Below are 27,668 nucleotides of genomic sequence, written 5' to 3'. Positions count from 1 at the left end.
ACGAATCATTTTAAACAACCACTTTTGCCTTGTCGTGAAAACAAGCTAAATGCCGCCATCTAGAGACCATGTGTAGTTATTCACACACTATTAGTAGTGGCCTGAATTACAGTTTGTGCAATTTCTGAAATAGATTTATCGTTTTCTCTTCAATCACCATATTGTTAATTTGAGATAATAATATAGTACACGTAACATCTATATTCCAGATTAGTAACATCTATATTCCATTCCTGTTTGTACAACTATGACGTATGATGAACAACATGCAGGCCACTTCCGGACGGAATCTAATTCCAATTGAGAAAGAGGGCAGAGCTCGAGCGGCAAATTCTATGTTCTTTGTTGTATTATATAAATGTCTGGTCCGTGGTGATATTGGCTATATAAATCACGCAGGTCTTTTTGCCCGTGGCACGTCCGATATAGCTCATTCTGGAAAGGACCCGAGATAAGCGCAAGGCACAGTGCAGACGGTAGGCTAATTAAAATGCATCTTTGTCTTGCATGAGCATCCTTATTAGCCGGAACCCAATGTAGGCCAAGTCTAACGGTTAAAAATGTGTTCTGGTCATTGTGTGTGAACCTAGGCGCACCACGATTTTAACTGGAGAATACATGGTTTTACTGGTGATGGGGAGAACAATCTAGAAAGGAAATGTATTCAATGTGCTGCAAATGTAGCAAAACATGTTCAATGTATTTACAGCGTAATAAGCCTACCATGGCATCCAGGGCCATTGCCTTTTCATTTTTATTAATTCATTGGTTGTTGTTATAATAGGCTAGTCCACACAGTCAAATACTGTATGATGTACAGTATTTGGAATGCTTGATATCAACATTTCTCGACCATCATGCCGGATGCTACAATCCTCATTTCTGATTGTTTTTTTGCATGCCCCCGTCTGCTCGGTCATCCATCAGGATTTAAAATAAAGTAATTTTTTTGTCTCATAGTGTTTTGTCATTTTATTTATGTTTTGCATTACGTTCCCACTTCTCATTTTCATAATTTAATAGCACCTCCTTACTGATCATGCAGGCAAAGAAAATATTTGTACGATTGTTCATTTAGTATCAAATGTATAATTTGCTTTCAAAATGTACTTGCCACATTCCACTGTAGTAACTGCATCTTTGGTAGTTGCATCTCCTTGGCTCCTAGTGCTGTAAATAGTTCCATCCATAGAATTAGAATAAATGATGTTAGGTTCTCACTATGCTTTGTCAGTCCAATCACACAATTTCATGTCAAACTGAACATCCCAACCATTTGCCCATACATTAGTTTGTGTTTCTGGCATTGATAGATACACAATGACACTGATGCAGAGATTAAACCTATAGGTGGACATGATACTGATACAGAGATTAAACCTATAGGTGGGCATGATACTGATACAGAGATTAAACCTATAGGTGGACATGATACTGATACAGAGATTAAACCTATAGGTGGACATGATACTGATACAGAGATTAAACCTATAGGTGGACATGATACTGATACAGAGATTAAACCTATAGGTGGACATGATACTGATGCAGAGATTAAACCTATAGGTGGACATGATACTGATACAGAGATTAAACCTATAGGTGGACATGATACTGATACAGAGATTAAACCTATAGGGGGACATGATACTGATACAGAGATTAAACCTATAGGTGGACATGATACTGATACAGAGATTAAACCTATAGGTGGACATGATACTGATACAGAGATTAAACCTATAGGTGGACATGATACTGATACAGAGATTAAACCTATAGGTGGACATGACACTGATGCAGAGATTAAACCTATAGGTGGACATGATACTGATACAGAGATTAAACCTATAGGTGGACATGATACTGATACAGAGATTAAACCTATAGGTGGACATGATACTGATACAGAGATTAAACCTATAGGTGGACACGATACTGATACAGAGATTAAACCTATAGGTGGACATGATACTGATACAGAGATTAAACCTATAGGTGGACATGATACTGATACAGAGATTAAACCTATAGGTGGACATGATACTGATACAGAGATTAAACCTATAAGTGGACATGATACTGATACAGAGATTAAACCTATAGGTGGACATGATACTGATACAGAGATTAAACCTATAGGTGGACATGATACTGATACAGAGATTAAACCTATAGGTGGACATGATACTGATACAGAGATTAAACCTATAGGTGGACATGACACTGATGCAGAGATTAAACCTATAGGTGGACATGATACTGATACAGAGATTAAACCTATATTTGTTTATTTTATTTAACTAGGCAAGTCAGTTAAGAACAAATTCTTATTTACAATGATGACCTACCAAAAGGCAAAAGGCCTCCTGCGGGGACGGGGGCTGGGATTAAAAATGTAAAATAAATAAAATATGAATATAGGACACAACACACATCACGACAAGAGAGACAACACAACAATACATAAAGAGAGACGGAGGTGGACATGATGCTGTGCATGACCCCTGGATTGATGTGTAATCAACTTTAATGGTAGTGTTGAAGGGTTTTGTAGAACACCTATATTTAGTGCTAGAAAGGGTATTCTTAATCTTGTCTACCAGCCAGCTTTCTGAACCTACAGTACCAGTCAAAGTTTGGACACACCTACTCATTCAAGGGTTTTTCTTTATTTTTTACAATTTTCTACATTGTAAAATAATAGTGAAGACATCAACACTATGAAATAACACATGTAGTAACCAAAAAAGTGTTAAACAAATCAAAATATATATTAAATAAGAATATGTTCCTAACTGACTTGCGTAGTTACATAAAGGTTCAATAAAAATATAAAAAATATAAAATTATAATAATTCTGTTATCCATGCAGTTCTGTAGCCTGGTCCCAGGTCTGTTGTCTCCTTCTATAGCCTGGCCCCAGATCTGTTGTCTCCTTATATAGCCTGGTCCCAGATCTGTTGTCTCCTTCTATAGCCTGGTCCCAGGTCTGTTGTCTCCTTCTGTAGCCTGGTCCCAGATCTGTTGAATCCTTCTATAGCCTGTTCCCAGATCTGTTGTCACCCTCTGTAGCCTGGTCCCAGATCTGTTGTCTCCTTCTGTAGCCTGGTTCCAGATCTGTTGTCTCCTTCTGTAGCCTGGTCCCAGGTCTGTTGTCTCCTTCTGTAGCCTGGTCCCAGATCTGTTGAATCCTTCTATAGCCTGTTCCCAGATCTGTTGTTTCCTTCCGTAGCCTGGTCCCAGATCTGTTGTCACCCTCTGTAGCCTGGTCCCAGATCTGTTGTCTCCTTCTATAGCCTGGTCCCAGATCTGTTGTCTCCTTCTGTAGCCTGGTCCCAGATCTGTTGTCTCCTTCTATAGCCTGGTCCCAGATCTGTTGTCTCCTTCTGTAGCCTGGTCCCAGGTCTGTTGTCTCCTTCTGTAGCCTGGTCCCAGATCTGTTTTCTCCTTCTGTAGCCTTGTCCCAGATCTGTTGTCTCCTTCTGTAGCCTGGTCCCAGATCTGTTGTCTCCTTCTGTAGCCTGGTCCCAGGTCTGTTGTCTCCTTCTATAGCCTGGTCCCAGATCTGTTGTCTCCTTCTGTAGCCTAATCCCAAAACTGTCTGTGCTCTTGCCAACTCCATTGCTCATTGTCAAGCCAAACATACATGACAAGGAAGGACAAGGAGTTGGCATGTTAGCACAAACAGACTGGCACTCAGGATAGCAGTTCTCAGAGAGAATTGGTGAATTTTCCAGTGGTCCTACTGTGTTGTATGTATCAACATGCAGAATGAGCCAGGCTAACTGCTGTAGGTATCAACATACAGAATGAACCAGGCTAACTGCTGTATGTATCAACATACAGAATGAACCAGGCTAACTGCTGTATGTATCAACATGCAGAATGAACCAGGCTAACTGCTGTATGTATCAGCATGCAGAATGAACCAGGCTAACTGCTGTATGTATCAACATGCAGAATGAACCAGGATAACTGCTGTATGTATCAGCATGCAGAATGAACCAGGCTAACTGCTGTATGTATCAACATGCAGAATGAACCAGGCTAACTGCTGTATGTATCAACATGCAGAATGAACCAGGCTAACTGCTGTATGTATCAACATGCAGAATGAACCAGGCTAACTGCTGTATGTATCAACATGCAGAATGAACCAGGCTAACTGCTGTATGTATCAACATGCAGAATGAACCAGGCTAACTGCTGTATGTATCAACAGGCAGAATGAACCAGGCTAACTGCTGTATGTATCAACATGCAGAATGAACCAGGCTAACTGCTGTATGTATCAACATGCAGCATGAACCAGGCTAACTGCTGTATGTATCAACATGCAGAATGAACCAGGCTAACTGCTGTATGTATCAACATGCAGAATGAACCAGGCTAACTGCTGTATGTATCAACATGCAGAATGAACCAGGCTAACTGCTGTATGTATCAACATGCAGAATGAACCAGGCTAACTGCTGTATGTATCAACATGCAGAATGAACCAGGCTAACTGCTGTATGTATCAACATGCAGAATGAACCAGGCTAACTGCTGTATGTATCAACATGCAGAATGAACCAGGCTAACTGCTGTATGTATCAACATGCAGAATGAACCAGGCTAACTGCTGTATGTATCAACATGCAGAATGAACCAGGCTAACTGCTGTATGTATCAACATGCAGAATGAACCAGGCTAACTGCTGTATGTATCAACAGGCAGAATGAACCAGGCTAACTGCTGTATGTATCAACATGCAGAATGAACCAGGCTAACTGCTGTATGTATCAACATGCAGAATGAACCAGGCTAACTGCTGTATGTATCAACATGCAGCATGAACCAGGCTAACTGCTGTATGTATCAACATGCAGAATGAACCAGGCTAACTGCTGTATGTATCAACATGCAGAATGAACCAGGCTAACTGCTGTATGTATCAACATGCAGAATGAACCAGGCTAACTGCTGTATGTATCAACATGCAGAATGAACCAGGCTAACTGCTGTATGTATCAACATGCAGAATGAACCAGGCTAACTGCTGTATGTATCAACAGGCAGATTGCTGCTTTCTTATCTATCTAGTAGGACGAAGATGTCTGACAAAAGTGACCTGAAAGCTGAGCTGGAGCGAAAGAAACAGAGGCTAGCTCAAATACGAGAGGAGAAGAAGAGAAAGGAGGAGGAGAGGAAAAAGAAAGAGGTGAGGAGAAATCTCTATTAATTTGAATATGATGTGAACTTCTTTGGTTTAGTTCAGCATCTCAAATGAGGATGAATAGAGCATTTCTATAACAGTATATCAGACGTCTGATTTGGGTTGGTAGTGTTTCTCAAGTCTTTGTGGAGCTACACTGGCTCTGATCCAAATGACACCCTATTCCCTATATAGTGCACTTCAAATGGCACCCTTATCCCTTTATAGTGCACTTCAAATGGTACCCTATTCCCTATATAATGCACTTCAAATGGCACACTATTCCCTAGATAATGCACTTCAAATAAGACCCTATTCCCTATATAATGCACTACTTTTGGCTTCAAATAACACCCTATTCCCTATATAATGCACTACTTTTGGCCAGTGCACCATGTAGGGGATAGGGTGCTATTTGGGACAGAGACAGTGATACTGAAGTTCTCCCCAACACCTGTTCAGTCTGAGAGTCTGCAGCAGAAAACAGAGAATGTCTCTGAAGATTCTGACTTGGACCGCAAACGAAGAGAGACGGAGGCGCTGCTGCAGAGTATTGGGATCTCACCAGAACCACCATTAGGTATACCAGTCATATCCTTATTGCTTTCTGAGATCATCCTATCCTACCATCCTACTGACCTTTCTGAGATCATCCTATCCTACCATCCTACTGACCTTTCTGAGATCATCCTATCCTACCATCCTACTAACCTTTCTGAGGTCATCCTATCCTAGCATCCTACTGACCTTTCTGAGGTCATCCTATCCTACCATCCTACTGACCTTTCTGAGGTCATCCTATCCTACCATCCTACTGACCTTTCTGAGATCATCCTATCCTACCATCCTACTAACCTTTCTGAGGTCATCCTATCCTACCATCCTACTGACCTTTCTGAGGTCATCCTATACTACCATCCTACTAACCTTTCTGAGGTCATCCTATCCTACCATCCTACTGACCTTTCTGAGGTCATCCTATACTACCATCCTACTAACCTTTCTGAGGTCATCCTATCCTACCATCCTACTGACCTTTCTGAGTTCATCCTATCCTACCATCCTACTGACCTTTCTGAGGTCATCCTATCCTACCATCCTACTGACCTTTCTGAGATCATCCTATCCTACCATCCTACTAACCTTTCTGAGATCATCCTATCCTACCATCCTACTGACCATTCTGAGATCATCCTACCCTAACGAAAAACATTTCCAGTGAGAATGTTTTTCAGTCCTGTACTAGGTTTAATCTGTGTATGGGAAACTGGCCTGTCTTTGTTTAATGAGTATATCTTGTGGTAATGGTCTCCATACAAAATAATCAGGTCATGAAATGATCTTCAGTTTACACTATATCATATATTCAAACAAATCATTTACATTATTAATTGACTCTAATTTTTCCTTTATGGCATAAACACATTGAAATTCCATTGTGTCACGTTCAAAAGGTTAGTAATAAGAATCCAGTGATTTGGTTGGTAGGGTTATATATTCATGTATTTTAAGAGACTACTGCAGGTATGAATCTATGTATTCAGTTCAGATGGTTAGTTTGATATGCTATGTCAACATACTGACAGATTTCACACTAGCTTGGTGGTCGTGCATTATTATGTCACAAACCAGTTGGGTTTCCATCAGAAAGTTGACGATCTCTTCCCCTCTTTTCTTGTGAATTCTTCTTCCTTTGCTTTGAACCATTTCAATCCATCCTGTTGATTTGGAACCCTTCTGGTTTGGCTGTGGGGCTCTGACTGCTGGCCACCAGTGCAGCCTCTGCAGCTCTTAACATGGGATACCTGTTATTTTCATTATTTAGTCCCAACCCCTATGTCTCCCTCTTCACAATCAGTGAGCACCACCAGTGATGCTGGCAGCCAGGAGTCCGTAGATGGGGGGACAGTGGGAAGGTATGGAACATGCTCTTTACTCTATCACACACACACACACACACACACACACACACACACACACACACACACACACACACACACACACACACACACACACACACACACACACACACACACACACCACACACACACACACAACTGCTATCAGATGTAGTATTGATGTCATGGAAAATGTTCACTATTACAAACAAGCAGAAGGTATTTTAGTACTGTTCAATTATTTTCTATATGAACACACACAGACAAATGGATGTACAACTGGAAATATTTGGTATTGGCATTCTATACAACAACAACGAGGTATATTGTATGCTAAAAGCTTCTCTCTTTGGTTCTAACAATTTGTAAATGTTAGTCTATCAATGTAGCTAACATCATGAACATATGACATTGAGAACTGTGGAAATGTCTGTGTCCCGTATGGCACTCTATTCCCTACAGTAAATAATATAGTGCACTACTTTTGACAAGGGCCCATAGGACTTCTGGTCAAAAGTAGTTCACTATGTAGGGAAAAGGGTGCCATTTGGGACTCAGACAATGTATATGTGCACAGTGGCACAGAGTATCTGATGTTTATCCCTTCTCTTTTCATCTTGTAATGGGACATCAGATATAGGTAAGAACCAGAGTCGATGTACTAGTGATTATGGAGAAGATGTTTCTGTTCAGGGAGACTTCAGGGTCGTCCTGCAGTGACATCAGTTGATTATGTGACATCAGTTGATTATGTGACATCAGTTGATTATGTGACATCAGTTGATTATGTGACATAAGTGACATCAGTTGATTATGTGACATCAGTTGATTATGTGACATCAGTGACATCAGTTGATTATGTGACATCAGTTGATTATGTGACATCAGTTGATTATGTGACATCAGTTGATTATGTGACATCAGTTGATTACATGACATCGGTGACATCAGTTGATTATGTGAGATCAGTTGATTATGTGACATCAGTTGATTATGTGACATCAGTGACAGCAGTGGAACTGTGAATGTAACTTCTATTGAGGCAGTGGAACTGTGAATGTAACTTCTATTGAGGCAGTGGAACTGTGAATGTGTCTCTGTCCCAAATGCCATCCTATTCCCCATATAGTCAACTATTCTTGACCAGAGCCCTATGAGCCCTGGTCAACATTTGTGCACTACTACATAGAAAATAGGGTGGAATTTGGGATCCATCCTGTGTTTTGTTTAATGTTTGTTTTGTGTACACACTGTCATGCATGAATTCATATGTTCTAAAAGTGATGTCCCTTGAGTTGATGTATGGACTCATTTGTGTTGTTTTGGCGCCCCCTGCTGCTGTGTTTAGGACCCTGCAGTGGGACACGGACCCCTCTGCTCTCCAGCTGCAGGCAGACTCTGAGCTGGGGTATGTCTTTCCTCTTGATTCTGCTCCCAAATGGCACCCTATTCCCTATATAGTGCACTACTTTTGACCAGAGCCCATAGGACTTACACAAAGGTTATATTTTTCTTGACTGATAGCAGAGTGTTCATCTTTCAGGCGCAGGATGCACAGACTTGGAGCGTCAAAAATAGTACAGATTGACTTCGTTCCCAAAGAGCTTGTGACCTACACTAAAGAGACCCAGACTCCTTCAGCAGCACATCAGTCTGAAGGTAATGAATATTGAGTTGACTCTTGAGTTGACGCTTAAAGAACTCTTGAGGTTGACTCTTGAATTTGACTCTTGAAGTTGACTCTTGGAGTTGACGCTTGAAGTTGACGCTTGAAGTTGACTCTTGAGTTGACTCTTGAAGTTGACTCTTGAAGTAGACTCTTGAAGTTGACTCTTGAGTTGACTCTTGAAGTTGACTCTTGAAGTAGACTCATGAAGTTGACTCTTGAGTTGACGCTTGAAGTTGACGGTTGAAGTTGACTCTTGAGTTGACTCTTGAAGTTGACTCTTGAAGTAGACTCTTGAAGTAGACTCTTGAGTTGACGCTTGAAGTTGACTCTTGAGTTGACACTTGAAGTTGACTCTTGAGTTGACACTTGAAGTTGACTCTTGAAGTTGACTCTTGAAGTAGACTCTTGAAGTTGACTCTTGAGTTGACGCTTGAAGTTGACGCTTGAAGTTGACTCTTGAGTTGACTCTTGAAGTTGACTCTTGAAGTTGACTCTTGAAGTAGACTCTTGAAGTTGACTCTTGAGTTGACGCTTGAAGTTGACGCTTGAAGTTGACTCTTGAAGTTGACTCTTGAAGTTGACTCTTGAAGTAGACTCTTGAGTTGACGCTTGAAGTTGACTCTTGAGTTGACACTTGAAGTTGACGCTTGAAGTTGACTCTTGAAGTTGACTCTTGAAGTAGACTCTTGAAATGTATACTTTTAATGTAGAGCTCTAGGTTGGTTAGTATGAATGGGTATGGTTGATATTTTCAATATGCTCTCTCCCCACAGAGTGAAACAATGTGGAAGCCTATGTTGTATGTTTGTGTGTAACACAGGAGGTTGGTGGCACATTAATTGGGGAGGACTGGCTCGTGGTAATGACTGGAGTGGAATCAGTGGAATGGTATCAAATACATCAAACACATGGATACGATTCCATTTGCTCCGTTCTGGATGTTATTATGAGCCGTTCTCCCCTCAGCAGCCTCCTGTAGTGTAGAACATAAAACACGTCTTTCCTCCCAGAAGAAGAAGAGGATGAGGAGAGCAGTGAGCCTAAAGCTTCCCCTCAGACTGACCAGTTGGAGGAGGAAGGAGAGGCAGAGGACAGTAAACAGAGTAATAATGACTTTATGTTCTTTAACACACTGCTGTTAGAAAAAGCACTCGCAACCTCTGAGGTGACTTGTTGCATGGGGATTATTTGATGATAAATCAGATTTAGCCAAACATATACAACCAACATATATTCTCAACACTGGTATCACAATGTGTGTGATCCTTCTCAGCCCATGCCAGAGAGCTGACGGAGGAGGAGAGGGAACAGATCCTCCACTCAGAGGACTTCCTGGTGTTCTTTGAGCGGTCGGTCTCTGTGGTGGAGCGGGCGCTGGCCGAGGAGGGAGACATCTTCTTCGACTACAGCGGCCGGGACCTGGAGGACAAAGAAGGGTGAGAACATTGAGCATTGCCGTGTCCCAAATGGCACCCTGATCCCTATGTAGTGCACTACGTTTGACCAAGGTCCATAGGGCTCATCAGCTCATCACAGCTTTGTACTTAATTTCCATTAATGAAAAAGTTAAAAGTCGCAGTTATTGCAGGATATCCAAGGAATAGGGCCATTTAGGATGCACACCATGTTCCCTGTGGATGGATGTTATGGGAGGAATAAGTACACATTACACTGGAGTAGCACTGGAGTGGCACTGGAGTAGCACTGGAGTGGCACTGGAGTATAACTGGAGTAGCACTGGAGTGGCACTGGAGTATAACTGGAGTAGCACTGGAGTAGCACTGTAATAGAACTGGAGTATAACTGGATTAGAACTTGAGTAGAACTGGAGTAGCACTGGAGTGGCACTGGAGTTGAACTGAAGTAGCACTGGAGTGGCACTGGAGTATAACTGGAGAAGAATTGGAGTAGCACTGGAGTAGCACTGGAGTAGCACTGGAGTAGAACTGGAGTAGCACTGGAATAGCACTGGAGTATAACTGGAGAAGAACTGGAGTAGCACTGGAGTAGCACTGGAGTAGCACTGGAGTAGAACTGGAGTAGTACTGGAGTATAACTGGATTAGAACTGGAGTAGCACTGTAATAGAACTGGAGTATAACTGGAGTAGCACTGTAATATAACTGAAGTAGAACTGGAGAAGAACTGGAGTAGCACTGGAGTAGCACTGTAATAGAACTGGAGTAGAACTGGATTAGAACTTGAGTAGAACTGGAGTAGCACTGGAGTGGCACTGGAGTTGAACTGGAGTAGCACTGGAGTGGCACTGGAGTAGAACTGGAGTAGCACTGGAATAGCACTCGAGAATAACTGGAGAAGAACTGGAGTAGCACTGGAGTAGAACTGGAGTAGAACTGGAGTAGCACTGTAATAGAACTGGAGTAGAACTGGAGTAGCACTGTAATAGAACTGGAGAAGAACTGGAGTAGCACTGGAGTATAACTGTAATAGAACTGGAGTATAACTGGAGAAGAACTGGAGTAGCACTGTAATAGAACTGGAGTATAACTGGAGTAGCACTGTAATATAACTGGAGAAGAACTGGAGTAGCACTGTAATAGAACTGGAGTAGAACTGGAGTAGAACTGGAGTAGCACTGTAATAGAACTGGAGTAGAACTGGAGTAGCACTGTAATAGAACTGGAGAAGAACTGGAGTAGCACTGGAGTATAACTGTAATAGAACTGGAGTATAACTGGAGTAGCACTGTAATAGAACTGGAGTAGAACTGGAGTAGCACTGTAATAGAACTGGAGTAGAACTGGAGTAGAACTGGAGTAGCACTGTAATAGAACTGGAGTAGAACTGGAGTAGCACTGTAATAGAACTGGAGTAGAACTGGAGTATAACTGGAGTAGCACTGTAATAGAACTGGAGTAGAACTGGAGTAGAACTGGAGTAGCGCCGGAGTAGCGCCGGAGTAGAATCGGAGTAGAACTGGAGCGAACATCTTTCCCATTTCCCTTTCTGCCTTATCAGGGACATGCAAGGTGGATCCAATCTGTCTTTCAACCGTGTGTTCCATGACGATCACTGGTCCAAACACCGAGTAGTCACCTGCTTAGACTGGTCCCCACAGGTACAATGGAACTTTCTCCCAGTTTAGAACATATCTGATGCATCTACTTCCTTCATTTCCTTTATTTGTCTATGTCAAGACCACAGAACTAGAATGAATGCCACTTTGAGTGCACCCCTGAGTTTACCAGTCATGGTCAGAGGTTCCAAGCCTGTTCTGTTCATTCCATTTCTATGGTCAAGACAGAAGAAGAAGACTTGGTTGAAGTAACAAGCCAGTCCTGTTCTATACTATATTGTGTCTTTGCAGTACCCTGAACTGATGGTGGCCTCTTACAACAGCAACGAGGATGCTCCACACGAGCCTGATGGGATAGCGCTGGTGTGGAACATGAAGTTCAAGAAGACCACTCCAGAGTATACATTTCACTGCCAGGTCAGCAGCTGTTTGTTGATCTGATGTGACGTAAGACTGATGCTTGAGAGAGGATGGATGACATTTCATCATTACAACGTTGAAGTCATTTCATTTGCTAACATTCAGAACCACAAGTTAAGAACATAATGGAAGGGAATGTATTGTTGAATGTCACACGATATAATGGCAGGTAGCCTAGTGGTTAGAGCGTTGGGCCAGTAACCGAAAGGTTGCTAGATCAAATCCCCGAGCTGACAAGGTAAAAATCTATCGTTCTGCCCCCACTGTTCCTAGGCCGTCATTGTAAATAAGAATTTGTTCTTAACTGACTTGCCTAGTTAAATGAAGGTAAAATAAAAACTAACATGGTTTAACTCGATTCAAATAATTATTATATTGTTCTAGGTAGTTTTGCTGTATATTGGCCATCTCATTTTACTCTCTCTCTCTCTTCTATCGCTCTCTCTATTTCTGTCTCTGCCTCCTCTGGTTATCTGCTTCTCTCTCTTTCTCTCTCTTTCTATATCCCTCTCCCCCTCTCTCCCCCTCTCTCTCTCTCCCCCTCTCTCTCTCTCTGTCTCAGTCATCAGTGATGTCTGTGGGCTTTGCTCAGTTCCATCCTAACTTGGTGGTGGGGGGAACGTACTCTGGACAGATTGTGTTGTGGGATAACCGTAGTCACAGGAGGACCCCCGTCCAGAGGACCCCTCTGTCTGCTGCGGCACACACTGTAAGTTAACAGACACCTCCCTCCACACACTGTAAGTTAACAGACACCTCCCTCCACACACTGTAAACTAACAGACACCTCCCTCCACACACTGTAAGTTAACAGACACCTCCCTCCACACACTGTAAGTTAACAGACACCTCCCTCCACACACTGTAAGTTAACAGACAACTCCCTCCACACACTGTAAGTTAACAGACACCTCCCTCCACACACTGTAAACTAACAGACACCTCCCTCCACACACTGTAAGTTAACAGACACCTCCCTCCACACACTGTAAACTAACAGACACCTCCCTCCACACACTGTAAGTTAACAGACACCTCCCTCCACACACTGTAAGTTAACAGACACCTCCCTCCACACACTGTAAGTTAACAGACACCTCCCTCCACACACTGTAAACTAACAGACACCTCCCTCCACACACTGTAAGTTAACAGACACCTCCCTCCACACACTGTAAGTTAACAGACACCTCCCTCCACACACTGTAAGTTAACAGACACCTCCCTCCACACACTGTAAGTTAACAGACACCTCCCTCCACACACTGTAAGTTAACAGACACCTCCCTCCACACACTGTAAACTAACAGACACCTCCCTCCACACACTGTAAACTAACAAAAATCTCCCTCCACACACTGTAAGTTAACAGACACCCCCCTCCACACACTGTAAACTAACAGACACCTCCCTCCACACACTGTAAGTTAACAGACACCTCCCTCCACACACTGTAAACTAACAGACACCTCCCTCCACACACTGTAAGCTAACAGACACCTCCCTCCACACACTGTAAGTTAACAGACACCTCCCTCCACACACTGTAAGTTAACAGACACCTCCCTCCACACACTGTAAACTAACAGACACCTCCCTCCACACACTGTAAACTAACAGACACCTCCCTCCACACACTGTAAGTTAACAGACACCTCCCTCCACACACTGTAAGTTAACAGACACCTCCCTCCACACACTGTAAGTTAACAGACACCTCCCTCCACACACTGTAAACTAACAGACACCTCCCTCCACACACTGTAAGCTAACAGACACCTCCCTCCACACACTGTAAGTTAACAGACACCTCCCTCCACACACTGTAAGTTAACAGACACCTCCCTCCACACACTGTAAACTAACAGACACCTCCCTCCACACACTGTAAACTAACAGACACCTCCCTCCACACACTGTAAGTTAACAGACACCTCCCTCCACACACTGTAAGTTAACAGACACCTCCCTCCACACACTGTAAGTTAACAGACACCTCCCTCCACACACTGTAAACTAACAGACACCTCCCTCCACACACTGTAAGTTAACAGACACCTCCCTCCACACACTGTAAGTTAACAGACACCTCCCTCCACACACTGTAAGTTAACAGACACCTCCCTCCACACACTGTAAGTTAACAGACACCTCCCTCCACACACTGTAAGTTAACAGACACCTCCCTCCCTCCACACACTGTAAGTTAACAGACACCTCCTCCACACACTGTAAGTTAACAGACACCTCCCTCCACACACTGTAAGTTAACAGACACCTCCCTCCACACACTGTAAGTTAACAGACACCTCCCTCCACACAGTGTAAGTTAACAGACACCTCCCTCCACACACTGTAAGTTAACAGACACCTCCCTCCACACACTGTAAACTAACAGACACCTCCCTCCACACACTGTAAGTTAACAGACACCTCCCTCCACACACTATAAACTAACAGACACCTCCCTCAACACAATGTAAGTTAACACTCTGTAAGTTAACAGACACCTCCCTCAACACAATGTAAGTTAACACACTGTAAGTTAACAGACACCTCCCTCAACACAATGTAAGTTAACACACTGTAAGTTAACAGACACCTCCCTCAACACAATGTAAGTTAACACACTGTAAGTTAACAGACACCTCCCTCAACACAATGTAAGTTAACACACTGTAAGTTAACAGACACCTCCCTCAACACAATGTAAGTTAACACACTGTAAGTTAACAGACACCTCCCTCAACACAATGTAAGTTAACACTGTAAGTTAACAGACACCTCCCTCAACACAATGTAAGTTAACACACTGTAAGTTAACAGACACCTCCCTCAACACAATGTAAGTTAACACACTGTAAGTTAACAGACACCTCCCTCTGCCTCTCATATACTCTACTGTAACGTGTTTATATCAGTGTGACCTCTGCGGCCGTATCAAACGTTTTAGAGTAGGAATGCTGATCTAGGATCAGGTATCCCGTGTCCATGGAATCTTATTCATTGTCATCTGAAAACTCCTACTGTCAGATGCTTCATATATACGGCCCCTGATCTCTGATTCAAGCTAGTTTGTTTGGCTTTCTTTGTTTACAAATTCAAAAAGATTTCAAACAGATTTGTGTTAACCTTGTCCCCAGGCCAATTGCGTATAAGAAGCGTTGGGAAGAAGAGTCTGGGGAACAACATTAGATTTGTGGTAACATATCTAAGAACCGACCTACTGTTCTTTCCTCCAGCACCCAGTGTACTGTGTGAACGTGGTGGGTACCCAGAACGCCAACAACCTGATAACAGTGTCTACTGATGGGAAGATGTGCTCCTGGAGTCTAGACATGCTCTCTCAGCCTCAGGTTAGCAGATGGCACCCTAAATGGCACCCTATTCCCTTTATAGTGCACTTCTTTTGACCAGGGTCCATTGGGTAGTAGTGCACTATAAAGGGAATAGGGTGCCATTTGAGACATATGTATCGCAATAAACTCCTATTAATTCTCCTCAGAGAATTTATCTAAATAAATGATTTCATGATATATTATTTTTATCCATAAAGAAAATGACTAGTATTTGTCTTTGTTCCATGTTTATTGAGGTAAACTATATGAGCATGCATTTAACAGGAGAGTATGGAGCTGGTCTACAATAAGTCCAAGCCCGTAGCAGTAACAGGAATGGCCTTCCCTGCCGGAGATGTTAACAACTACGTGGTGGGAAGCGAGGAAGGGATGGTGTACTCTGCGTCCCGCCACGGCAGGTTAGTGAGATGAGGCGCAATAGGAACAGTTATTTATAACATGAATGTGTCTTCACGTTTCCATAGAAACAGCACATGACACTGCGGGATGTGTGTAATGTCAGTCTCTCACATGATCTATATTTTACAATGTTTTTTATTGTTACAAATTAATGCAACCTGATGAAGTTGATGTTATTTATGTTTCCAATGAAAACAGCGCAAGATGTTTGCGATATGTGTGTGTCCTTCGACCAACCAGCCTACTGTATCTGGAATGATAGCTTTATCTTAAGGCTCATTGAATGTACTTAAGTGAATGCCTTGTTATGTTGTTGTGTGCAGTAAAGCAGGTATAGCTGAGATGTTTGAGGGGCACCAGGGCCCAGTGACTGGGATCAGCTGCCATAACGCTGTGGGTACTGTCGACTTCTCACACCTCTTCATCACGTCCTCCTTTGACTGGACAGTAAAACTGTGGTCAATCAAGGTAAGACAAGTCACATTACTCTACTCAGGGTGTTATCCCTGTTCCCTGATCTACATGTTTAACTAACAATTACAAGATAGTTAAAACTGCCACCTAAGGCCCCAAAGAACCCTCAGCTGTAGCAGCATTCTTGCGCTGTCTTCGTAGAATTAGAATGGAATAGAATTCTCGTAGAATAGAATTTGAATTTGTTGTTCTTTCTGTGTCTGTCTCTCTCTCCAGCACAACAAGCCACTGTACTCGTTTGAGGATAATGCAGACTATGTCTATGATGTCAGTTGGTCCCCTGTGCATCCGGCTCTCTTTGCCTCCGTGGATGGGATGGGTCGTTTGGACCTGTGGAACCTCAACAATGACACTGAGGTGAGTCACACAATCTCATAGGTTACTTGACTTATTTATGGCCCATCATTCCTTTGGGAGCATAGGTCATCGACGACTCCTCTCCATCACACTCTGTTCTGGGCAGTCTCCTCCAGCTGGTTCCTCACAATCACACTCTGTTCTGGGCGGTCTCGTCCAGCCCATTCCTCTCCATCACACTCTGTTCTGGGCAGTCTCCTCCAGCTGGTTCCTCTCCATCACAATCTGTTCTGGGCAGTCTCCTCCAGCTGGTTCCTCTCCATCACACTCTGTTCTGAGGAGTCTCCTCCAGCTGGTTCCTCTCCATCACACTCTGTTCTGGGCAGTCTCCTCCAGCTCGTTCTTCTCCATGACGGTTTTTATTAGTTAATTGTTTACCACTGTACAGCTTTCTTTTATCCTGGACTGGATGTGTATGATGCAGAATAGGATTTGATCATATTTCTACATAGCTATCTGTTGTTGGTATGTGGTTGTAAGATAATATGACACTTTTTTTTTTAAAGGTGCCCACAGCGAGTGTGACGATCGAGGGGGCGTGTGCTCTGAACCGTGTGAGATGGGCGTCGGGAGGCAGAGAGGTTGCCGTGGGTGACTCGGAGGGGCGTGTCTGGATCTACGATGTGGGAGAGGTGAAATAATTAAGTCCATCATTTAAAGGGTTCTAACGATGAGAGAATGGGTGCTGAAGCTGAAACAAGATGGAACTCATGGCCTTGTTGTTGTGCCTTGGATTCTTATTCACTTCTTTGCTGAAATGGGATACATTAGTTAGGCTACTGTTGTTTCTATCCAATTGTTTTTCTGTTTTTTTTTTCTTCATATATATGCTCATCTATATATTTTATACTTATATATTCTAATCCCATTCCTTTACTAGATTGTGTGTATTAGGTTTTGTTGTGGAGTTGTTAGATATTACCTGTTAGATACTGCTGCACTGTCGGATCTAGAAGCATAAGCATTTCGCTACACTCGCAATAACATCTGCTAACATTGTGTATGTGACCAATAAAATTTTATTTGCTTTGATTTGATATGTGACTGACTGTGTTTGTCTCCTGTAGCTGGCAGTGCCACACCCTGAGGACTGGAGCCACTTCGCCCGCACCCTAGTTGAGATCCGTGCCAACCGCGGGGACGGAGAGGAAGAGGGGGCCGTGGAGCTGGCAGCCTGAAACCCTCTCATCAATGGATGCAACGTTTCAAGACTGACAGCTTGATAACAGACATTTACAGATAACAAACCATCATTTACTGACATAACAACAGCAGCATGCATGCTTTAGTGACATTCAAGTCATTGTGATTAGACTGACTCCAAGCTTATGCTCCATAGATCAAAGTAAGAAACAAGGATTTTCCAGGGCAACAACTATTCTTACTAGGGTTATTTATTGGTTCATTAAACAGTTGATATGTATATACGTGATATCAAAATCATATGGCTTGCAATGATAATGTGCTTATGGGTCTAACGTGGGTCTAAATGTTGGAGTGAGCTAGATATGATCCTGATATTATACTGGTTTGATGATCAGATTCCTGTGATCTGTTCATGTTGTTCTTTCTTCAAGGTTATAAAAGCTGCATTAATAACAAGTTGGATCATTGTTTTCTCAAGATATCCAAGTTAACCTTTAATAATGTTTTTAAGTAGCTTTGGGCTTTTCAGTGCATCAGCATGATAATTATTACATTTTGGTTGCTGTTAAAAAAAATGGTTTTGTTTTAAGAAATAAGTCTAAAAATGTATGGCTTTTTGCTGTAAGGACAACAATTGACAATAAAATCAGGATAACTTAAATACTGATTTGTATGCCACAAATCTCACAGACCAGGCTGTATGGGCTACTGTAGTACTGTAGTAGAAGTTTTAGGGTTATGGTTGAAGATAATACATTTACAGTGTGTATTGCATTTTACATTTTACTACCATTATTTAAATATTCCACCTATGCCATTTCTGTGTTTGATTTTGAATCGAAACATTTGTACAGTAATTTGATATAAACCATCCCCAGTCAGCTACTGTAAGCTATTGATTTGAGGTCAGTTGTAGTATCACCGTGTGAATGTACTGTGCGTCCTACTGTAAGAATTGACCTATTGCGATGCTATTTATGAAACGGGTAATCTTGGTAAAGAGGTGGCTTTATTCTTTCTTTGTCCACTGTCGTTGACTTCTTATTATAGCTCAGTGGTCATTTTCGAACGTACGCGAATCCACGTAGCAGGCGGAGTTCTGTTTCCATGACAATTACGTCAATATTAGTGTCGGGTAACTAAAGGTCATGCTAAAGACAAGCGCGAGTCACACAGAAGGAAACAGAATGGCGGAGGTAAACTTAACTGTTGTGCTTTAAAACGGCAAGATATTCTCGTATGGTGTGGCTTCAGTGTCGTTTCGTTTTCGTGGTACTTAGTTTATTCTATGCATGGTCGCGAGAAGGACAGTCTGAGCGGAGCAAAGCCTCACTAGTAAGCCTGAAGGAGTTTGACTTTACTCGGAAGGATAGCTCAGCTGGCTAGCATGTTTGACTTTACTCGGAAGGATAGCACAGCTGGCTAGCTGAATATGCAAATGTACTAGATTACTTTTGACTGTTTATTGCAAGTCAGTTAGCTAAATGACAGGCGACTAAAGCCAAGTAGCGAACTGTAGTTAACTACCTAGTAATCCATGTTTACGTTCAATATTGTGAAGCTACTTGTCGGCCTTTCTCCACCTTACTTCTGCCCGTGTTAGCTTGCTAGCTTTGTGCTTGATTGCACTCTGCAGAGGTTAGCAGCACTAGCGATAGCTAGCAGTACAAGTTCGTTTCGTTCTTTTAAAAACCACGTATATTAAAGTCAAGCAAACTAGCTTCTCTATTTTCTAGGAAGCTTGTTCTAACGCTGATTGAATTTATCAAATGCTATAACTAGCTTTTTTTGTTACCTAATGTTTCTAACTAGCTTGTTTATGATGTAGCAGGGCTCTGAAAAAAATATAATGCAGATCAAGATTTGAAATGGAATGTTTTTCACAAAACCCAGGTTCTGAGTTAGTTACACCATTATTCTGGCAGATCGTTGAAATCCAACGTCAAGTTGTTCGCCATCTCTGGTGTTTCTAAAATGACACCGTATGAGGGAGACATAGTCAATGGAATAACAACGAATGTTGTAATATATGGATAGATAAACTTGTCAGTATTGTCTTATTTGACATGTTCATGTTTTCTCACAGCCCTGTAGGGGGCGACCAAGGTCAAAGTTGAATTCCAATTTCCTTAGCTGCTATTATCAGTGACAGACTGCATACAGTAGTGTCATTTTTACAGATGTGTTCAGTGTGTTGTCAAGATTGGTTGTCTGGTACTGTAAACATCCCCGACTGGAAGCTGTGATGTACATGTTCTAGCTTTCAGTAGGGTGTTTGCTGCTCCAGGCTTCCTCAGACTCCTAGACTAGTGTTGTTGTTCGTAGATCTAGGGCTGCATTCCAGTCAAAATTAGCATCTTCTCTTCCTCCCATCACTGGAGTAAACCCTCCAGTGATGTATGTATGGTGGAGTGAATGAGGGAAGAGGTTGCAAGTAAAAGTGGATTGGGAGGATGGCTCATAATAATGGCCAGAACTGCATGAATGGAATGGCATACAAATGCATGGAAACCATGTGTTTGATGTATTTGATACCATTCTGCTCTAGCCATTATCACAAGCCTGTCCAACCCTATTAAGGTGCCACCAACCTCAGGTTTGCATCTTAATTTAAATAACTGAATGTTATTGTTTGTTCATACATCTGGTGTTTCCCAGACAAAAGTGTGTCTGACTCAAGTGAGTGAGCTTTACTTCCAGTTCTACTGCTGTGGAAATGGAAGTATCCTAGCTTCTTCGTTCCGAGTGTAGTTACTGTAAACATCCTACACTCAGCTATAGCCTGTATGGAAGGCTGGGGAGAGGGTGTTTACTTTGACTGGCTTGGACAGCTTCAATCTGTATGGATGGGATTTAATGGATCACTCATGAAGAGATGGAAATATTTATTTTTGTACAAACAGAGAAGGCGGCTGCAATTAATTCCCATTGGTAGTTTTTATGAGAAACCTAACATGTAGAAGATGCAATCAATGGATGATATTTGGATGCATTATCACCGATCAATAATGACAATACTGTTTGTTATTGCAAAAAAATAAACTTTGCAAATGTGTATTGATTGATTGACTGACTGATTATTTTATTCCTTAATGTTCAAATGTGTATTGATTGACTGTTTGTTTATTTTATTCCTTGGAATGTTTATAATGTATATCACAGTTTATAGCATACTATTAGCCTAACATTTTATGGACCTGGTTGAAAATGGTAGTGATTGCTGAAGAAAATGCACATTCATTCACAAATTGAAATGTTTTGCCAGTTCACACACCTGTATTCAAAATCCATGTACGCTACATTAATTTTAAGCTTTATCATTTCATCACATTATTTATATAAATTAGTGTTCTACTGTTATGGGAACAACAATTTAATAACCGTTGAGCATATATATCTGGGCGTGAGTAACCAACCATGATATGTCAGAGGATTTTGTAATAAGGCGAGTACTGTACAGGATCCCATTCAAAAGAGAAGAATAGAGTGGAAACCTTTTACAAATGTATCAAGGGTAGACTATGCCTTCTGGCCATCCCAGCCACAGGGGGAGGACATCCCAAACCAGCCTGCTTTTCTCTCCACAGGAAGACTTTATCCGCCATATTTGTTGTCGCAGATTCGCCAGAAACCTTCCTCCAAAACAAATAAAAATACGATTTTCAATTACTTATTCAATAAGTAATGTAGATATGTACATTTATTTATGTAACTCTTAGGGTATTACGTTTTATTTTACAAACATGGAGACGTCAACCGCATGTAAGTACTCGACTCGATTGTTTACCTTTTCGTACAGTACTATCTCGGAGAAATAACATTTCTTAGCTAGGTAAAAGTAGCAAGCTAGCCAACAGATGTAGTCAAATTACTCATTATGTGAAGTTTATTCTATGCTAAAAGTGGGGCACATAATTACCGTGACCAGCCACAACATTGACAGCACATTTATTGCAGCTAAATGTCCGGCCTAAAGTTATTGGATTTAGTTTGTAAAGAAAGTATTTATCACGAAACTGTTCCTGTTTCTCCCAGCGTTTAGCTGTCTTTAGTCATACTGCTGAGGAGTCAGGAGTTCAACTATCTTTGCTGTTGCAGTGGTAGCGAAACCTGTCTGGAGAGCTACAGAGTTTACACAGAGCAAACCAATAAACTATATTGCACTGACCTCATTCCATTTCAGTATTCTCAGCTTGTAGGTGCTAGGCTGGCTTGGATCATGTAGGCCCTAGCTAGGTTTGAATTCAGTATTTTGAAAGAAAGAAAGGTAGGTAGCTAGAGGAAAAATATACAGTCCCTGACCAAAGAATGAACCATGCAACTAGCACTAAACACACAAGTATAATGTATAGGCCAATGCACTGCCAGCCTATTGAAAATATCTCATTTCCATTGAAGTCATTTAGCAGACACTCTTCTCCAGAGCGACTTACAGTAGTGAGTCATACATTTTCATTCTCGTCTTTTTCTTGCGTACTGGTCCCCCGTGGAAATCGAACCCACAATCCTGGCGTTGCAAGCACCATGCTCTGCCAACTGTCAATTCAACTTTCAATGTGTAATGATCTTATTATTAGGCCGTCAACTTTTTCCACGGTCAAATTTGTACATAAACACACATTAATCTTGGCCTGCCGGTCTGTTAATTCACAGGTGGGACTTCCTCCATCTTCATGTGTAAACTGTGCAACCTGTTCTCTCCACACCGAGCACAGCTCCTCTCCCATGTGTCTGAGAAGCACCACACAGAGGGGCTCAACCCTGATGACATCATTGTGGCCCTCATGCCATTGACAGCTCCACTGGAGAAGGGTGGAGGTGAGCACCTCCTCAAAGCAACCAGGGATACTAAGGGTGGAGGTGAGCACCTCTTCAAAGCAGCCAAGGATACTAAGGGTGGAGGTGGAGGTGAGCACCTCCTCAAAGCAACCAGGGATACTAAGGGTGGAGGTGGAGGTGAGCACCTCTTCAAAGCAGCCAAGGATACTAAGGGTGGAGGTGAGCACCTCTTCAAAGCAGCCAGGGATACTAAGAGTGGAGGTGGAGGTGAGCACCTCTTCAAAGCAGTCAGGGATACTAAGAGTGGAGGTGGAAGTGAACACCTCATCAAAGCAGCCAAGGATACTAATGGAGGTGAGCACCTCTTCAAAGCGGCCAGGGATACTAAGGGTGGAGGTGGTGAGCAGCCAGGGATAATAGGGCATTGCAACAACTGACCGTATTATGGTGTTTCTTTGTTTTTCTCAAAGTTCCACGATCTGAATAATTGGCTACTGAGTGCCTCGGTAGTCCTTCAAACATTTGTAGCAGATTGTAATCCGATTTTGACAGCTCTTTTTAATCCAGGACTAGGCTTAATTTGTGTCTGGGAAACTGGCCCTATAGGTCTGTTTGTGTGTAATAGTGTGATTGATGGCATTGATCCTATTTCCCCCACAGATAGCCCTGTCAAGAGAAAACGAGGACGTCCTAAGGGCTCAACCAAGAAGATTGTAGCTGATGGGCCCATGACAGAGACTACTAGCTCCAACCAGAAGAAGCAGAAACAACAGACAGTAGAGGCCCAATCAGAAGCTGGGCTAGTGGACGGGGAAGAACCAGAGGACGACAATGCCCTGGACTGCAAGAAGTGCAACCGTGTGTTCGGCAACAGGCGACAGATCATGAAACACATCTGCTTGATAGACCTCAGAGAGGACGAGGATCAGGAGGACAACGGTATGTGTGAAGTCAACTGTTTTATGTCTGTTTAGAATAGATTGAAATAGAATAGTGCTTTATGGTCCATCTAGGGATACATCCCAAATGGCACCCTATTCCCTATATAGTGCACTACTTTTGACCAGGGCCCATACACTACGTGGCCAAATGTATGTGGACACCTGCTCGTCGGACATCTCATTCCAAAATCATGGGCATTAATATGGAGTTGGAATATGGAACCTCACTCTTGTGGCTGAATGGAAGGAAGTCCCCGCAGCCACCACTCTTCTGGGAAGGCTTTCTACTAGATGTTGTTGGAACATAGCTGCGGGTACTTGCTTCCATTCAGCCACAGAAGTGAGGTTGCCTGGCTCGCAGTCGGCGTTCCAATTCATCCCCAAGATGTTCAATGGGGTTGAGGTCAGGGCTCTGTGCAGGCCAGTCAAGTTCTTCCACACCGATCTCGAAAACCATTTCTGTATGTACCTCTCTCTGTGCACGGGGAAACTGTCATGCTGAAACAGGAAAGGGCTTTCCCCAAACTGTTGCCACAAAGTTGGAAGCACAGAATCGTCTATAATGTCATTGTATGCTGTAGCATTAAGCTTTCCCTTCTCTGGAACTAAGGGGCCTAGCCCGAACCATGAAAAACAGCCCCAGACCATTATTCCTCCTCCACCAAACTTTACAGTTGCCACTATGCATTGGAGCAGTTAGTGTTCTCCTGGTATCCACCAAACCCAGATTCGTCCATCGGACTGCCAGATGGTGAAGCGTGATTCATCACTCCAGAGAACGCATTTCCACTGAGTCCAATGGCAGTGAGCTTTACACCACTCCAGCCGACACTTGGCATTGCGCATGGGGATCTTAGGCTTGTGTGCGGCTGCTCGGCCATGGAGACCCATTTCATGAAGCTCTCGACAAACAGTTCTTATGCTGACGTTGCTTCCAGAGGCAGTTTGGAACTCGGTAGTGAGTGTTGCAACAGAGGACATGCGATTTTGTACGTGCTACGCACTTGAGCACTCGGCGATCCTGTTCTGTGAGCTTGTGTGACCTACCACTTTGCGTCTGAGCCGTTGTTGCTCCTAGACGTTTCCACTTCACATTAACAGCACTTATACTTGACCGGGGCAGCTCTAGCAGGGCAGAAATTTGACAAACTGAGTTGTTGGAAAGGTGGCATCCTATGACGGTGCCACGTTGAAAGTCACTGAGCTCATCAGTAAGGCAATTCTACTGCCAATGTTTGTCTATGGAGATTGCATGGCGGTGTGCTCGATTTTATACACGCCCTCCCCGTCAAGCGTTCCACAGGGATGCTAGCCCATGTTGACTCCAATGCTTCCCACAGTTGTGTCAAGTTGGCTAGATGTCCTTTCAGTGGTGGACCGTTCTTGATATACACAGGAAACTGTTGAGCGTGAAAAACCCATCAGCGTTGCAGTTCTTGACACAATCTGGTGCGCCTGGCACCTACTACTATAACCCATTCAAAGGCACTTAAATCTTTTGTCTTGCCTATTCACCCTCTGAATGGCACACATACAAATTCCATGTCGGATTTGAAGTGGATTTAGCAAGTGACATCATTAAAGGATCATAGCTTTCATCTGGATTCACCTGGCAAATCGATGTCATGGAAAGAGCTATATCTATATGTTCACCATCTAAATGTCTATATCAATATGTTCACCATCTAAATGTCTATATCCATATGTTCACCATCTAAATGTCTATATCAATATGTTCACCATCTAAATGTCTATATCTATATGTTCACCATCTAAATGTCTATATCTATACCATCTAAATGTCTATATCAATATGTTCACCATCTAAATGTCTATATCTATACGTTCACCATCTAAATGTCTATATCTATACCATCTAAATGTCTATATCAATATGTTCACCATCTAAATGTCTATATCAATATGTTCACCATCTAAATGTCTATATCTATATGTTCACCATCTAAATGTCTATATCAATATGTTCACCATCTAAATGTCTATATCTATACCATCTAAATGCCTATATCTATATGTTCACCATCTAAATGTCTATATCTATACCATCTAAATGTCTATATCTATATGTTCACCATCTAAATGTCTATATCTATACCATCTAAATGTCTATATCTATATGTTCACCATCTAAATGTCTATATCTATACCATCTAAATGCCTATATCTATACCATCTAAATGTCTATATCTATATGTTCACCATCTAAATGTCTATATCCGTATGTTCACCATCTAAATGTCTATATCAATATGTTCACCATCTAAATGTCTATATCTATATGTTCACCATCTAAATGTCTATATCCGTATGTTCACCATCTAAATGTCTATATCAATATGTTCACCATCTAAATGTCTATATCCGTATGTTCACCATCTAAATGTCTATATCAATATGTTCACCATCTAAATGTCTATATCAATATGTTCACCATCTAAATGTCTATATCTATATGTTCACCATCTAAATGTCTATATCAATATGTTCACCATCTAAATGTCTATATCAATATGTTCACCATCTAAATGTCTATATCTATATGTTCACCATCTAAATGTCTATATCTATACCATCTAAACGTCTATATCTATACCATCTAAATGTCTATATCAATATGTTCACCATCTAAATGTCTATATCTATATGTTCACCATCTAAATGTCTATATCTATATGTTCACCATCTAAATGTCTATATCAATATGTTCACCATCTAAATGTCTATATCAATATGTTCACCATCTAAATGTCTATATCTATATGTTCACCATCTAAATGTCTATATCTATACCATCTAAACGTCTATATCTATACCATCTAAATGTCTATATCAATATGTTCACCATCTAAATGTCTATATCAATATGTTCACCATCTAAATGTCTATATCTATATGTTCACCATCTAAATGTCTATATCAATATGTTCACCATCTAAATGTCTATATCTATATGTTCACCATCTAAATGTCTATATCAATATGTTCACCATCTAAATGTCTATATCTATATGTTCACCATCTAAATGTCTATATCAATATGTTCACCATCTAAATGCCTATATCTATATGTTCACCATCTAAATGTCTATATCCGTATGTTCACCATCTAAATGTCTATATCTATACCATCTAAATGTCTATATCTATATGTTCACCATCTAAATGTCTATATCAATATGTTCACCATCTAAATGTCTATATCTATACCATCTAAATGTCTATATCTATATGTTCACCATCTAAATGTCTATATCTATATGTTCACCATCTAAATGCCTATATCTATATGTTCACCATCTAAATGTCTATATCAATATGTTCACCATCTAAATGTCTATATCTATATGTTCACCATCTAAATGTCTATATCCGTATGTTCACCATCTAAATGTCTATATCAATATGTTCACCATCTAAATGTCTATATCAATATGTTCACCATCTAAATGTCTATATCTATATGTTCACCATCTAAATGTCTATATCTATATGTTCACCATCTAAATGCCTATATCAATATGTTCACCATCTAAATGTCTATATCTATACCATCTAAATGTCTATATCAATATGTTCACCATCTAAATGCCTATATCAATATGTTCACCATCTAAATGTCTATATCAATATGTTCACCATCTAAATGTCTATATCAATATGTTCACCATCTAAATGTCTATATCTATATGTTCACCATCTAAATGTCTATATCTATACCATCTAAATGTCTATATCAATATGTTCACCATCTAAATGTCTATATCTATATGTTCACCATCTAAATGTCTATATCTATATGTTCACCATCTAAATGTCTATATCTATATGTTCACCATCTAAATGGCTATATCCGTATGTTCACCATCTAAATGTCTATATCTATATGTTCACCATCTAAATGTCTATATCTATACCATCTAAATGTCTATATCAATATGTTCACCATCTAAATGTCTATATCCGTATGT

The 27,668-nt window shown here is 41.5% G+C and overlaps 2 protein-coding genes across 8 annotated transcripts in view; both read left to right on the top strand.

The window, feature by feature from the left end:
• The first annotated feature begins 88 nt into the window (after window positions 1-88).
• dync1i1b (dynein cytoplasmic 1 intermediate chain 1b) lies at window positions 89-21,014 on the top strand. 4 transcript variants are annotated; one of them, XM_082975914.1, is made up of 17 exons: window positions 89-476; window positions 5,066-5,207; window positions 5,664-5,781; window positions 6,976-7,117; window positions 8,448-8,507; window positions 8,643-8,758; window positions 9,779-9,871; window positions 10,042-10,204; window positions 11,747-11,846; window positions 12,096-12,221; window positions 12,787-12,933; window positions 15,467-15,580; window positions 15,848-15,981; window positions 16,306-16,450; window positions 16,673-16,813; window positions 17,320-17,445; window positions 17,881-21,014. In XM_082975914.1, the coding sequence occupies exons 2-17, from the start codon at window positions 5,100-5,102 to the stop codon at window positions 17,989-17,991; spliced, it is 1,944 nt and encodes a 647-aa protein (XP_082832040.1). In that variant the 5' UTR covers window positions 89-476; window positions 5,066-5,099; the 3' UTR covers window positions 17,992-21,014. The 4 variants fall into 4 exon arrangements, with proteins under 4 accessions (XP_082832040.1, XP_082832042.1, XP_082832041.1 ...); XM_082975916.1 differs by having other exon boundaries at window positions 5,062-5,207; window positions 7,060-7,117; XM_082975915.1 differs by having other exon boundaries at window positions 5,062-5,207; window positions 9,782-9,871.
• A 517-nt stretch (window positions 21,015-21,531) lies between these two features.
• zfat (zinc finger and AT hook domain containing) overlaps window positions 21,532-27,668 on the top strand; it is a 66,395-nt gene continuing 60,258 nt past the window's right edge. For 2 of the 4 annotated variants that reach the window (XM_045712771.2, XM_082975908.1), the window contains exons 1-3: window positions 21,532-21,721; window positions 22,613-22,867; window positions 23,399-23,677. In XM_045712771.2, the coding sequence (XP_045568727.1) occupies window positions 21,703-21,721; window positions 22,613-22,867; window positions 23,399-23,677 (553 nt within the window). In that variant the 5' untranslated portion in view covers window positions 21,532-21,702. The remainder of the gene's footprint in view (window positions 21,722-22,612; window positions 22,868-23,398; window positions 23,678-27,668) is intronic. The other 2 variants (XM_082975907.1, XM_082975906.1) reach the window with 2 other exon arrangements.

The sequence above is a fragment of the Salmo salar genome, chromosome 05 (genome assembly GCF_965601325.2).
Source record: "Salmo salar chromosome 05, fSalSal1, whole genome shotgun sequence".
In the NCBI taxonomy this organism is placed as follows: domain Eukaryota; kingdom Metazoa; phylum Chordata; class Actinopteri; order Salmoniformes; family Salmonidae; genus Salmo; species Salmo salar.
Note: the sequence above shows the minus strand (reverse complement) of the source record. Positions and strands in the feature narration are given on the sequence as shown.